We start from the raw sequence: 15,317 nt of genomic DNA, 5'->3' as shown, positions 1-15,317 counted from the left end.
TTAATCTTTCAATATTACTTCACACGACCAGCTTTATTCTTTAAGAACCATTTTGACCAGTTTAACGTTCACATCGTAATGGCTTACATATTATTGTTGAGTTTTGCATTCACTCCGCTGCGCACATTTCTACAAAACGCACCGATCATCGATCTCTTCCCTCGCGTTCGCGGCAGACTGCTCCGTGTTCTTCATCTTCGTTCATACCGATTACAAATTACGTTAATAAATCGTTCTTTGAGAACTTATAGCGCCTATATCGCTAGGTGTGTCCGAGCAAACTTTATCATCCGTCCGCATCATCAGGAAAGGGGAGGAATAATCATAATCGTAATCATAACTATAAGAGAGTAATGCGTCAGAAGAGTACCTGTTAAAGAGCTACCAAAACCGTTGTTGCACTTTTTGATAAACCACTCTGCTAATGTATGTGTCTTACTCGGCTCGGTTGGGTACCTCTGCCGTCCCTAAAAGATGCTGTACCTTATATGCATTGAGGAGGACTATTCGATGTAAAGGGAAGAGTTTGGTTCGGTAAGTGGCTAGATGTTGATTTTGTTTTTCGCACTTTAAATAGTAAATTCCGGTCAACATCGTTCGCCGCTCTGGCGCTTGTTCGTGTGTTGAATGTGAATAAAAGATCTATTTTAGTAGCATACAATAACTTAACTGTAGTGTAGGCGCCAGTGCGTATGTATATTGTTTCTCGACTATGGTATAACATTCTACAGCATTGTGTTCATTTTCAGTTTAGTATGGGATCCATGATATTTGTTTGCACGATTAAAAAGCTACCGGATGCCGGTTGACGCACCACACAGCGGACAAAACCGAAATAGGTACAAAGGTGGAAAAACTAAAACGCCACATCGCAACAAATATTATGGACAACAATCTTAGAATCAAAATCACTTCGTGCTTTCCGAAAACATGCCGATCCTTGCCGATCCTTGCCGATCCTTGCGCGAAACGTCCGGGTCGGGTAGTATTTACTAAGATCCATATTGTAATGTTTTTTTAGTTAGTTTCCTTTTGTTTCTCACTAGCTAACTGTCGTTTGTTTTTTGTTTTCGCTTCCCCTTTATTTTTTGTTGACTAATCTCAAAGATTTCCGAAAGAAAACAAGTCTTCGCCGTTTTTGTTCTTAATTTTGTAAATATTTGTATATAGGTTCTTGTTTTGTTGGTTTACTTCCTCTTCCTCCTTCCTGCAGCAAGGGGCTGCGGGCTCTGTTCTGTATGGCGTAGTGTGTATGAATGTGTCCGTTTTGTATTCACCCTTTTTTCGTTTACGAAAGTGTTTTTGTTTTCTCAAATATTTCTCACTAAGCTAAGTAAGTGTAAGTATGTGTGGTTTCTGTGAATTTGTATGTTTCTTGTTTTATTTATTTGTATCGTTTTACCTCATTCCTGTGTGAGGGTCTGCAGCGTTTTGTACTGCTTCAGTGTTTGCTTATCGTCCCGCCGCAACATACTCTACATGCTTTGCTCCGACCACTTTGGCCTCTCAAAACCACGGTATCAGTCTGTTAAGAGTCTGATTTTTTTGTTTCTTTTTTTGCTCGCTCTGCGATCTCCCTTATCGTTTCATCACGCGCACGTTTCTCACATTCAAATAATCACACATTTTCTCTTCGGGATCCATTAATCGTCTCTTCTCGTTTGCCTCGGTCACTTGCCTTTTTTCTTGCTTTCGCGTTGTCTCTCTTTTCCCCATTCGCGCTACTTCCGTTTCGTGCATTTATCTTAGGTTAAAAATACTTAAAACAAAGTAATAGTCTTCTCATATATTAGCAACAGGTTACCATACGCCAAGTGGAACAGAGCAGTTAAGCGCGTCGAACTGCAGTTCGCATAAAATTAGAAAAATTAATTTCAAACTCAACCATTCCGCAAACATAAAGTGATAAAGTCTAGTGGTGGTGACGGTTCGCAACAAACAAAACTACGTTACTTGCATTTATCGTCAGTTTTCCCCCCGCCGTTTCCTTCTGTCGCATCTGATGTTCAACGACTATCAATAAAGTAAACTTTTACCACTCGTGTTGTAAATTAGAAACCATTTAAAAGCATAGACATACACCGAGAGCGGTTGTTGGGGAAATAAACAAGGGGATTTAGTGTTTGCCTTAGGTTTTCGCATATTTTTCGAACCGAACTGGGAGCACATTCACGACACAAGACAATTGCCATTATCAATTACAAAAATGGAAAAAAACGGAATCTCCTCTAGACTTGCATTTGTTTTTTGAACAGCGCATCGATTAGGCGGAGCTTCGCCTTCTTTTGTTTGTAGAGAGCGTAGGTGTCCTCGATGGATTTGCGATCGGACTTTAGCATCTTACGTCCGGTCGTTTCCTCGAACTGCTGCTCGAACTCCTTGATCGTGCGGCGTAGCTCCTTCTTTTCGTCGCGCGTCGTATCGTAGTGCTGCCACAGCTCGTCCGCCGTCATCGAGTGGATGTTCTCGGTAGCGGAGCTGGTCGTCGTGGTGGTGGTCGATGCTTCCGAGTCGTCCGCCGATTGGGTGCCGCCTACACCGGAGGTCGGTGCACTACTGCCACCCGTGTCCGTAGGTGACTGTAGCGTCGAAGTGGCCGACGGAGGAGAAATATCGGTGGACGGGGTCGAGGTGCCGATGATGGCGAGCGCCTCGTGTTCAAGGATGGTTGGCATCTGAGAGTTGGCCACGCCGCAAGGGCCACTGATCGAGTTGGCGCGGTTCACTAGGCGCTTGATGAGCCGGTAGCGATCGTACAGTGGCCGGGCCGCGTCCCGTTCATCGCGGCTCGCCGGTCGACCGTACATCGACTCCAGGTACAGCAGGGCACGCTGAACGGACGCCTTTTCCTCCGTCAGCTGATCGTTCGACAGGAGGTCCAGATTTTCACTCCGCTGATCCGTTTCACGTTTTTCCGTCAAACGCTAAAATAGGCGGACGAGATAGGAGCAAATAGGAGCATTATTGAGGTGGACTATGAAAACACTGTGTACTTGACGTAAAACTAAAAGTTTCTCCCGAGAAACCCCTAGAGCCTTAAACACTATTCGAAGAACGAGAGAAGATTCTGGAACTGTGTCAGTGTCAGCTCGACACAGGGTACAGATGTCATGTCGCATTAGGTGTACGGACGGACGACGGGCGGTCATAAATTTTTCTCCCAACGCTAGCGATAAACGAGTTATCTCACAAACAGCTTTGTTGGGCAGGCTCTTCTAACGAGAAGCCGAATGATTTGTCGCGATGCCATCGAGAACGCCCAGAAAGAGGGGCTAGTGGACCCTGCGAGGAGGCAGCGAGTTGGCCCTTCTGATTCTTGTCGGCGACAAACAACTACTCCCAGATTATCATACTGTTACTCTCTGCTGGCGCGCCGGAATGGCCAACCAGGTCCACGACACTACCATAGCGTTGATGGTTGATAAAGCAAACGCAAAACAAATAAAAAATTAGCACAAACAATGTCGCAGTTCTATTTTCAAATGGCCGATTGGTCAACAAAGAATCAACATGATCGACGCGCGCTCCACGTCCCCAGCCCCGTTACTTGTGGCCCATGAAAAAGATTGGACGGACGAAGCATGAGTTTAAGCACGTACTGCCGTTCGCGGGCACGGTTCAGCAACGCGACTTCCGTCAATCGCTACTGGTGGTGGGGCATGGCCGGTCCGGCCTCATCGAACGTTGATTGTGGTCGGTCAAGAGATCAAACTGGGACCAGGGCGCACGCCCGATCGGGCCTAGATTGATTCCCAATCAGTACCACAGTACGCGGGCACGGCAGTGAGATTGCTGTAAAGTGGGCGACGGCGAACCTGGCCGCCGCCCTTCAGAATCAGAACCGGATGGAAACCGGGCGTCGGGTATTGAATTGGCGTCAAAGGCGAATTCAATCACCGGTTCCCGACAAACCGTTACTACATGTCTGATGGCGCACTCTAATGATTTGCAAAATGAACGTTTATTTTTATCACAAGAAACAGCCTTGAGAGTAACGAGATTTCGATTGTCCCAATATTTTCCGCCTTTTTGGCAGATTTTGGAAGATTATTTTTTTTAGGCGGAGGTAAAATTATTTCCCAAACATTATTATAAAATCCAAATCGTACATCGAGTATTTCAAATAGTCATAATAGGACCCATCAAAAGATGGCGATTCAAGCTTGACGAAAAGTTCGACCGAATTTGGTTATAAAGCGTGATGAACAGTTTCTAATACACTGATACAATGTGAGTCCCAGGAACATTTAATTTTGTTTTTTATCGGATTAGTGCGAAATCAAGCATATTTATGCTAATGGTTCAACATTCGGGCTTCATTCAGAGCTCGAAAACTGACAACATATTACCAAGTGCATCCACCATTTGGCCAAGTTCAGATTTAAAGATGAATAATCGAAGCATTGATTGTCTAAGCAAAATATTTGCTTATTGAGGGGGTTTGCCTAAAAACCAATTGGACTACTTGCAGTACTGCTACACCGGACAAAACGATAAAATTGATCAATCAATCAGTCATCGATTGCCTTCGACCGGAAGAGGTGCGGTTTGCCCAGTCCCTCCCCACCTCAAACACGTGGCCGAACATGCGCCACCGTCGAATGGTTTGCGCGCGCTAAACGGTCATTGCTGTCCGTTTCATCTGTGGCACCACACGATCGCCAAACGATCACCTAATTGTCTATTATTAGGTTCGTAATTGTCGATTGTGCCGGGGGCCGAGAAACTGCCGGATAGGCGTCCGGAAAATGTCATTACAGCAGCAACGGAGCGCGGTGTCCCGCGCGAGTCGAAACGTGGCGCGGACACGTTTCGGCCCGTAGTTTATGTAATTGTTTGTATTGCGCAAAAAAAAGTGCAACTGTTGTGCTGGTTACAGAGCACACACTTTGAGTGGGTTGATAAAATGTAGACACGATGTGAATGAAAGTGTTGCGAGTATGTATGCACCAGAACGAACACCTTTTCTTCAAAAGTTATTTGCCATAGTGTCGAGTGCTTCGCACACCGAAGTGGGACCACCGTTGCGTGACTTGCACGCTTTCGGAAGTGCCTGTAGCATCGACTCACCTTCTCGATATCGGCGATGGTATCCTTCATCTTGCCGAGGCGTTTCTCGTCGTCGTGCCCCTCTGTTCCGCCGCTGCCTGCCGCTTGCGGACCGCCCTTCGCCGAGAACACCACCAGATCGGCCTTAATCTGGTTCTTCTCCCGGCGCAGCTTGTGCATCTCGACCACGATGCTCTTGATGGCCGGGTCGGCCGATCTGTCGCCGTGCGTCGGCCGGCAGCCATGATCGCGCTCGAACCGCTCCTCGAACTGGGTCACCTTCTTCTTCAGCCCGCTCAGCTTCCGGCTGATCGTCTTCACGCGCTCGTCGAACATATTGTTGGCCACCGGTGCCACGGCTGATTTGGTCCCGCCGGTGACGCCCGCATTGTCCTCGCTCCGGTGATACGCACCGTACAGTTTAAGTGAACCGCCGGACGACACGGGCCGCAGTTTGGCGTGGGACACCGAGTCCATGCGCTTGGCGTGATCGAACTTGTCGTCGGCGAACCGCTGGCACACGAGAGCCGGCGTATCGTCGGGGTACGATTGGCCCCAGGGAAGCTTTTCGCGTGGCGACAGTGGCCCTTCGCTGGTGTCCACTCGCCGTTCCTGATCCGGTTCCGACGTCGATTCCATCTCGGCGGCCGCCGCCTGGTTCTTCTCCAGCACGGTGTTGTCGTTGTAGTCGGCCAGCGGCGTTGTCTCGCCCATCGGCGAATCGTCGATCGTAGCTCCCGCCGATTGATGGTCCTTGTTGATGGTTTGCTGTAGGAAGGCGGCGACGGACCGCGGATCCGATTTGGCAACGCGTCCCAGACCTCCACTACGCCGGTCGGTCGCTTTCGACACGCTAGAGTGTGTGTCATGTTTCGAGTAGAAATGCTCACTTCCGGCCGTCAGCACGGCCACGTGTCCGGCACGGTCCTTCACCATCGCCGCCGTCGTTGTGGAGCCATGGTGGAACTTGGACGATTGCTTGCGAGCCCGGGGCGACACGGACTTGCGACCGGGCGGAGGGCGAGTCTTCGAGAACCGCTCGCAGTGCCGTCGCCGTTCATGCTCGCAGTCCTGCTCGCTGTCCGAGTCACGGCGCGACTTCAGGATATCGCGGCACGGTGATAGACGGTGCTGCTGCTGTTGCAACTGCGACTTACTCCCGGAATGGTGCAGATGCTGTTGATGATGATGGTGATGAGGCTGGTGGAGCTGGCGTTGCTGCTCCCTGACGCCGCCGAAAGGTCCATCAGCACAGTTGCCTACACTCTCGACGCTGCCGATGAAAAATTTCTTCAAATCGTCCGCACTGTTCTTGAGGTTCTTCTCGAACACCTGCTGCCGGTGGTGCTGCTCGTCGGCGGCCTCACCGTCGGCCGGTTCCTCGGCGATGATGTTCTCCTTGTCGATGGAAATCTCTACGGCCGGGGTACGCTTCTTGAAGTCCTCGTGCGACGACACGCGCCGTATGACCTCCGCACAGTTCGGCAGGTGCTCCTCGCTGTTCGATCGGATCAGCTTCCGGTCCTGACTGATCGAGGACGTACTGTCCTGGCGCTCCTTGCGCTTCCGGCAGTTCTGCCACTCGGACGAGTTGATCAAATTCGGCAGATACTGGTTCACCAACACCGTCGGCGGCGGAGGTGGCGGTGGAGACGGTTCGGGACTAGTGAACCCGTCTCCACCACCTCCTTCGCCCGACCCGACGACGATGTTACCACCGCCAATCTTCCTCGCTACTTCATTGCGACTTTCGCTACTGTTTATGCTGCTGTTGCTGCTGCTACTACTGTTGCTACGGTTGATGCTTCCGCCACCACCACCACCGCCAACACCGCGGCTACCACCGCCACTGTTGCCGCTTGTGTTGTTACTACTACTGCTGCTGTTATTGCTGTGCTTGCTACTGCTGCTGCTGCTGTGGCTGCTACTGGAGCTGCTAGTGGTGCTGCTGCTGCTGCTGCTACTACTGGTGCTGTTGCAGATACTGTTATTGTTGTTGTTGTGGTTGATGCTATTTGTCTTTCTGCTGCAGCTGACATCATGATGGGGATCATGGTTCGCCGTACCTGCCAACACCGGGTCGGATTGACCGTTCGACGAGAGGCTGATGCTGGTCGGGGAGATGATCGTTGTCAGACGACTGAGGTCGTCTTCATTCTGTCCCAGTGACGGGCGACGCATGCCGCACTGGAAATGCACAACGAAAGGGTAATCGAATTATTAGAATATGGTTATCGAGCTGGACGTGTTCAATGAATAAATTGTTTTCAATACTTTGGCTAACACAAATGGAGGCGCCCGGTATGTTTCACGAGCCGAGCCACTAAAATCGATTCTTGGAAAAAGAAAACTGAAACTGCTCGTTCAAATACAAATTCGTATTGCATGTCCGTATTGATTTAACAAACTGAGAAGAGGAGAGATTATTTAACAAACAAAAAAAGCCCATTGAGTGATCGAAGTCAAGTGCAGCTGTATATGTAGTTATGTGCTCGTGAAAAGCGTGAACCAGACCCAAACATAACGGTTCCAGCTTCAACATTCCACCGGTATCGATCGCATCAGCGCTTGGAGTTCATTGATCAAACAACCTTTATTGGCGTTTTATTTTGGTACAATTTTCACGCGCTTCCGAAGGGCTCATCCCGGCCGTTCGGCGACATGTTATCGTTTCAAAGGACCCACCACACTCCATACACGCGGCGGCGGCGGTGCATTATTATTCAATTGCGAACAGCCAATCCAATCAATGTGTTGTGTTGTTTACCGAAACGAGTTGACAATTTAATGGTAGCGTAGCGTGCAGGGCCCCCGATTTGAAATACCTCTCTAATCATCGCTTAAAATCGCGCTGGACCCTCAATTGGCGAACGAAAGGCAGGGGACCCAAGGTTGACGTCAAATGGCCGTAATCTAAGGAGACACGAAGCCACCCAGAGCGCAGAGCGTCGTTGGGATTTAAAAACCCGACCCCTTCTATGATGTCACACGTGCATTTTGGAAGCCTAGCCGTTGAGCTGGGTTTACTGTAAGAATTACCACGTTCCAGAACCGTGCGCCTGTTTGCACTGTTTAGCCGCCGTGCAAATGGGGCTTAAAGGTATTCTTCCTCGACAAACCCCCATTCAGGTGAGGGGGTCCGTATTACGAGGGTGCAAATTGTTTCACGATCAACAAGCAAAGCATCAGGGAGTTCGGTTGAGAATCGGATGGCAAAACTAGCAACAAACAGAGAGCTAATAGGGTAACAGTGGAACGTCACAAAAACGTGCTACCTTGTTAGAGATCTACTTGAAGCCATTTTCACGGGTTGAGTCTCGGAAGCACGGACTAAATCATTCCCCTCCTAGCCCAGCCACCCGCCGATTGATAATTACATACGCCGGTGTGTTTGTTATTTACAATCGGTCAATTGTTTATCGCAAACAATACAAACGACAATTTGAGCCGTAATCGATTCAAATTATCTACGCCCCGCCGTTGTTATCAGGTTTTTGGGTTTTCACACATTTCTTTTCACTTTTCACGCGACGGCAAAGGGGCCCGCCATTTACTGGGGGCTTGATGAATTAATCGCCCGTCGTTTCGTTCGGTTGGCACGCGCGATCTGGTTCGGTATCTGGTCGATAATGGGGGGGCCACATGCGGGGTTAAGTGCACCGTAAATGACGACAATTTGGCCGACACTTCGCGACAAGTGAGTGTGGCCGAATATGACTAGGAACCGTCTGTTGAGCCGGATCGGTCGACCAATCATAATTTAGCCATTGACAGCCTCGGAACAATGGGCCCGCAATACAAAACGGATAAGGATGAAATCGTTCGATACGAATGATGAATTGCTGAGATGCTCGGCTCTGTTTCGAGTGGTAGGGTCTCGGAATAGTAATAGAGTGCACGTTATTTCTCCGTTCCGCTGTTTGAGGAGCTGTCAGATGCAGCTTACCCGAAATCCACGAAAGTAAGTAAAGCCATCACAACTCAATCAAACGAGGGTTTATGGCCAACGAACATTGTTGCTCCTGGCTGGATTCGCTCACAAGCTCTTTATAGATATAATCCGCATCCGCACAATTTCGAATGCACTTAACCTCGATTCCACTAGAATGCGCCTTTAACCAGCAACAAGTAAAGGTTGTTGACTAGACACGATCGATCTTGTCATGCCTATTAGTAACAAAGGATTGGTGGCAATTGAACGTCCGTTATTCAGAAGTGCGCCTGGAAGTGCCTCCTCTTCGTTAGACGGTTTGGTTTCGATTCAACGGTTGCTGGTTTCAAGTGGCCAAATCTAACGTCGTGTTGCACTTACTTTACTCTTCCACTGGCGAATCTGGCACGCTCGGGCCAGCTTGTGAATCAACTCTCTGGGTCCGGCCCCGTCCACACGGCGACCGCGCTCGGTCGCCTGAACACACAACATTGCAACCGATAGGCCACTGGCTAGTTCACTAATATTTTTGCTTGCTTCGGATTGCTTCGAAAATTGCGAAAGCGAAACTTTGCTAACTCTCACTTTGCTCTGGTACGAGCGCACTTCTGATGCACTTTGCGCTGCGCTCCAATCACACTGTTCAACGATCACGATGTTCCGATGAAGTTCGCACGACTTGTGGGAACGGACGAGCCACCCGGGATCGTTTATATACACGCCCGGGGAGTCCAGAATGCGGAGAGCTCTTCACCGACGGAGTGATCGGGAAGCTCAGAGATACTGGTCCGGAGGCTCTCTCTCTCTCTCACTCTCGCTTGTGGCAACAACGAAGGAGAGGCTCAATTAGGAGGTTTGCGCATCGTTTACCCATCCTGTCCGCGTGGTGCGCATTGTGCGGGTACAAGATGCGCTATCAGAGTGCGGGCGCGCAAATGATTGGGGCTTATCAGGAACGATAACAGAGCCCGCAAAGGTGTTGACGGCAAGAGTAGCAAGAGTCTTAAAATACCACAGAGGATTGTTCTGGCGTTCTTCTGCAATATTTCTGTAACCGATGAGATTCCGGATCGTCTCTCTCTCTCTCTCTTTCTTTCTATCGACACTCTCTGGCCGAAAGCCGTGAGGGAGTGTGTGTTTACTCGCTCGATCGCCAAGTTGAATTGCAAATTGGTGGTGCTTTCCGCCAAATATTGACTGAATTCATTCAAACATGAAACGACGCAGCACGCTAGGCGTGCCGTCGCGGCTATCACCACGATTCCGATTATTGCCGTGAGCCATTTGCCGGCGGGGTAAACAATGCCGGCGAGCAGTAAACAACTTCCAGGGCTGCACTATGTGCCCTAGATATGGGTTTCGGGAGAACGGAACCGCCGGAGTTCTCTATTGCGCAACGGTGATGGAGTTGATAATTGATTCGTGAGCGAGTTTATGGCCCATCAAGTGAGATCTTCGTTGTTTGTTCCTAACCTAGGGCAAATGGAAACATGGTTTATGCCGTGAAGGGTGCTCTTGGGGTGAGCTTGTTCATCGTCGATCTGTTTCGTCCTGCCGTGTGCAACACCTGCCGTGTGTGAACCGTGGATCGTTTTTCTGCCCAGAAACGCTCTGTTTACCAGATTGTACACCGAGTACTGGATGCTGCCCGGACCAGTGTCAACCAGATACAAACGGCCGTGCACCGATTCAATCTGAACCAAACTGACTCATTCTCACACTTTCCTGGGGCGTATTATCATAATCATTATCATCAGGGCGGCAAACCACACTCATCCACGAGCGGGGACGTTAGCACTTCGTGCCGTTAGAAGGTGCCACAATCGCTACCCGTTTGCCACGCTGGAACGCCACCGAGACGACCGACAAGGGATGCTAGTGGTGGCGTGCCAGATGTAATGCATATGTTTTTACTGAGCAATCGTTTAACAGCGTGGCCATCAGACAGGCTGGCAAATCTCGGCGCATTAGCAGCTCTGACCCTTCACGCTTATCAGGGTGTAGACCGACCGAGCGTAAGGAGCGTTATGTGTTTACAATAGCCGGACGGCAATGTTTGGACGAAAGGTTTTCCTTCTGACCGACAGTAAAACTGATCACACTTCAATTTTAGTTTTTTTTAATTATCAGTAAAAAATAATTTTCAATTACTTTTACTCTCGTTTTTACTATCTCATCACTTATTCCGGCTTAGCGAAGTAAGAAAGGATGTTGTAAGCGTTTGATTCAAACAAAGGATCTCAATTGAAGTAATCACCCGGAAACGCTTATTTTCTGACGGTCAGTGCACCTCGTTATCATGAAACCGGTATTCCACGGGGAGTTCCTCGGATGGATGCCTCGGATGCGATCACAGATCAAATCGAACGTCGGGTTGGTTGTTTTTACGTCAGAGCGCTGGAAGGTCCTGTGATGGATGAACTTTGTTGCACGGTAAATCAGTTTAATTAAATGCCATTGCAGCAGCTGGGGAACTGATAGTGTGCATTCGGTTCGTTATCGGCTGTTTAGAATAATTTCTTTCCCATTCCGTAATCTTGCGTGCACGCCACCGGCACGTGTGCCAGATAGCAGGGGACTCGTGTGCGGACAAGGTCGAAGATAGGGGATCGACCTCTTTCCAGTAATTAAGAGGAGAATAATAAAAAAAAAAAGGCGCAAGAATTCGATATCGACTATATCGATCGGAGAGCGGGTCGGACGACTAATTTACCCGATGGGGCAATCAGAATTTTGTGTTAATTTTTAATCTATCCCAAAACACGTTCCATCACTTGATGGATGTCCCCGGGCTCTAAATAAAGCGTAATCCGTCGCCATCGCACGTTGTTGAATAGTTGATGAACTAACCCATGGGTGCGCAACGTGGTGCGTGTCATGTCGTGGCTCGACCAACTTTGTTAGCCGCCGCGATCGACGGGGGGCTGGTCGAAGTTGATGATGTCCGAAAATTGATGTCCATATTTGGGGCATTTTCCCAAGAAATTGAGTTGAGCGCCCTGCAGCCTCTCTGCATTATTGATCATCACCGTTCTTCCGTTCCGTTGCCGAAGTGTGCTCCTCAAAACACTTGTGAAAATACGTGCGTCACCATCATCGGTGGATGGCCACAAAAATCGATGGCCAACCGTGGAGAACGAGCTTTCCAATCGTCTCGTGAATGATTGCTCCAAATCCGGCGAACCTGTGAAATTACTACCCTTTGAGTGATGGGTAAAATTTTCTACCGTCTTTTCTGACGCCTCACAACAAGAGACGCCGGTTAAAAATACCGACCCGTGGCGAATCATAATAAAGACATGTCAAATTTTACGCACCGCCAGAAGTGCATCTCTCCATCTGCATATTTTATGTTCGTCACATTTAAAAATATAAAACAGACGATCTTCTTGGCTACTTGGTCGCCCTTCGATCCGTAAACGGCAATAGTTCGATACGTGGAGTGTAATGAAGTAGTTGCTGGCCCTTTTTGCAATATTTATAGATCTCGTGCCCTAAAGATATTTCCTCGGTCACGATCACACGCAGTGATCGATACCAGTGGTGGAGAACGGCTGATGCACGTCACCGGCAGACCGGTAGACGAAGGATCAACATTTCGCGACGCGAGTGCGTCAATCAGATCGGACGCGTCAGGCATCAGCAGCCAGAAACGCCTACCAACGCGCTCTGACGTCGGTGTGGGAGAGAGATATGCCTTACAAACTAGTTTTAAACTTGACACCATTAGGTGCATTGATGATTAAAGATCTCCGTAAGAAACAAGCGCGCAACAGATTGTAAAAAGCGATGCATTCGATCACTGCCATCTTCCTATGCAACTGACCAAGGGCTCGCTACCCACAAATCCCAACACGTGCTGCGAAACCTTGACCTTTGATACGGTAAAATCATGATCTCGTGGCACACGAATAGACCGATCAGCAACTTCGTCTGCGCTGAATGATGCGCGGAAGCATAGAATAACAGAAATCGAAACCCAAACAAGCTAAACCACCTCAACCATAAACCGTAGGCCCGATGTACGAGATAAGAAAACGAGTGATTTTTGCCGACCGGTTCCGCACCGACCAACCGGTCAAATTGAGTCACAATTCGAAGCTCCGTAGCGGCGGCAATGGCAAAACAAACATCAACATCCCAATCCCATATAAACCCGCCAAAGGTTTCGGCCGGCGCGGGCGCTGTTGTTGGCTAAATATAACCGCACCATTTTTTTTGCACTTTCCTGCATCGGGTAACGAGAAAAACAAAACATGCCTCTCGCACCGGGTTGCCGTTTTTTTGTCGGGCTGGCCCCAACAAAATGGCGTCAAGCTAATCGTCGCGCTATGACCTAAGCAGCGGCACAACGCAAATTACATTCACGCGCCCCCCCCCTAAACGGGGTCCACCGGAGGGAATGAAGAGTTTGTTTTTTTTTCACCGAACATCCAAAACGAGACGCGAGAGCGAAAATAATCAAAACAAATTCTTGTCTGGCGACAGCGGCAAACTGTTGTGGGCATGGTTTTTGGCGCAGGAAAAAAGAAGCTGCCAACAGCGATTCCAACACCCCCAAAAGCGCGGCGTTCGTGATGATCGTCGTTGTTTAAAACGATCGTCATTATGCAGGCGAAACACATCGTGAAACAAATAAAGCATATCCCCCGCCTCAGGAGGGATATGGTCTTGTGGTCAGGGAATGTGCGAAAAAGAAAAAAAGAGCAGCACATAACAAAGCGGAACGTTAATGAAAATTGTTTAAAAAAGCGGTGCCCCATAAAAGCTAATGCATCAAAATGAGATGTTATTGTCAGCAAATAAAGCTCAACAATGAAATAACCAGGAGTTAATGTTCGACTGCCTCGAAAGGGGAAGGAAACGATTATCCCATTTTTGTCACCTGTTGCAGTAAATCATCGCAGTCGAATGTGTGTGTTGTGAAAGTTGCTACAGACCTAACCGGATGATCTTTTGGAATCCGAAAGAAGTGCAGGGTATCTTTCGAGAGAGTGCATCCGAATCCGGATGAAAACTGTAACAAATTTCCGAGCAAGAATATCTTGGTTGATCGCCGACGACGACGATCGCAAAAGCCAATGGCACCCTGCCAGTCATCATCATCAGTCGTTAAATTCTAACCCACGGAAGCGGCAGTGCCTAGCTCGGTATCGTGAAGGTCAATATCAAAAGGGTAATAAACCGGGTGGCCCTTAGCGGTTGTTTACACTTGGCATGGCGATAGTGAAGCAACATAGAAAAAATAGTTAAGCTCCCTCCCGAAAACTCATGTCCTCGCTACTTACCACACAAGCGGTTACAGTTTCCCAGCAGTTTTTGGCAAATGCTTCAATTTTGGGTGGAATCTTCGCGGCCGAACGACACCGAGCGGCGCACAACAGAGCACAGTGTGTTGGCGCCCGCTGTGAACCGTTCGCTACTACTACCCTCGGTGCGCCGGATGCTACTCGGGTGCTCTGCTACTGCTACTGCCTTGCTAAAACTTTTGTACCGCAAACACTTGCCTCTGTGGTGGAGACCACAGAATACGATCACTAAACACTGGGGACCTGGGGACACTCCAGGTGCCAACGCTGTGTTGCCACGATTTCTTTAACGATCCCCGTTTGCCCGGCGTGACGACGGATAAACACAGTTGGAGCTTCTTCCTGCTGATTGATGGGCAGCGGGTTACGTCCACTCCTAGCGCAGTGACCTAAGTGCTGGCAGCTAGATGAATGTGCCAACGGTGGTCAACAACTGTTGTGAGAGGCGTGTGCTTTCGGGTTGGGACATGCGCCGTCCGTCCTGCCGGCTTTTCTCTCGCTGCTCGCTCCGCTGCGACCAAGACGGGTGGCGATCGCTCAGCCGAACTCGGCGTTCACAGGATAACGCTGGTGACCGGATGTCCGCCTGCCAGTTGACGGAAGCAGACGCTGCGCGGCCCAAGGACTGTAACAGCAACCAGGCGCCTCCTCTGTTCGCACGCGCCGGGCAGATTGCCCCCAAAAGTAGTAGTAACGCTGGTAGCAGTAGTAGTAGTAGTAGTAGATGTAGATTAAGTGGTCGTGCAGTGGTGGTAGCACTCTTCCCTCGTTTGGACTCTCTCTATCGCTCGTTCGCTCGCTCTCGAAAAGAAAAATGGAAAAACCACTGGCTGATGTTATTCGTTCTCCCTCGCTCTCTCACTCTCTTGTGTTCTCTCTTTTTCTCTCTATTGTCAACGGCGACACAATACGGACAACAGTTCAATCATCGAGCAATTCATCCAAGTAGCATATCCCGATCTCTGCACATTTTTACGACCTTGCTCGGGGACCGTTGTGCCGGTGCGAGAATCTATGGTTGTTTGAGG

At 49.2% G+C, this 15,317-nt stretch overlaps 1 protein-coding gene across 2 annotated transcripts; it reads right to left on the bottom strand.

The window, feature by feature from the left end:
* Nucleotides 1–6: 6 nt before the first annotated feature.
* LOC131205890 (uncharacterized) lies at nucleotides 7–14,459 on the bottom strand. Of its 2 annotated transcripts, none has more exons than XM_058198187.1 (3): nucleotides 14,269–14,459; nucleotides 5,071–7,236; nucleotides 7–2,924 (listed from the first exon to the last, which is right to left on the bottom strand). In XM_058198187.1, the coding sequence occupies exons 2-3, from the start codon at nucleotides 7,228–7,230 to the stop codon at nucleotides 2,229–2,231; spliced, it is 2,856 nt and encodes a 951-aa protein (XP_058054170.1). In that variant the 5' UTR covers nucleotides 7,231–7,236; nucleotides 14,269–14,459; the 3' UTR covers nucleotides 7–2,228. The 2 variants fall into 2 exon arrangements, with proteins under 2 accessions (XP_058054170.1, XP_058054169.1); XM_058198186.1 differs by lacking the exon at nucleotides 14,269–14,459 and adding an exon at nucleotides 9,362–9,635.
* Nucleotides 14,460–15,317: the final 858 nt, after the last annotated feature.

This window comes from Anopheles bellator, chromosome 1 (genome assembly GCF_943735745.2).
Source record: "Anopheles bellator chromosome 1, idAnoBellAS_SP24_06.2, whole genome shotgun sequence".
Lineage (NCBI taxonomy): Eukaryota > Metazoa > Arthropoda > Insecta > Diptera > Culicidae > Anopheles > Anopheles bellator.
This window is presented reverse-complemented; position numbering and strand designations above follow the sequence as displayed.

Excerpts from the sequence above, each read along its gene's own strand:
- LOC131205890 (XM_058198186.1), bottom strand. The coding sequence starts at position 9,472 with ATGTTGTGTGTTCAGGCGACCGAGCGCGGTCGCCGTGTGGACGGGGCC. Across the intron at positions 7,237-9,361 it reads TTCGCCAGTGGAAGAGTAAA|TGCGGCATGCGTCGCCCGTC; the intron begins GTAAGTGCAACA and ends GTGCATTTCCAG. Across the intron at positions 2,925-5,070 it reads CCATCGCCGATATCGAGAAG|CGTTTGACGGAAAAACGTGA; the intron begins GTGAGTCGATGC and ends CGCCTATTTTAG.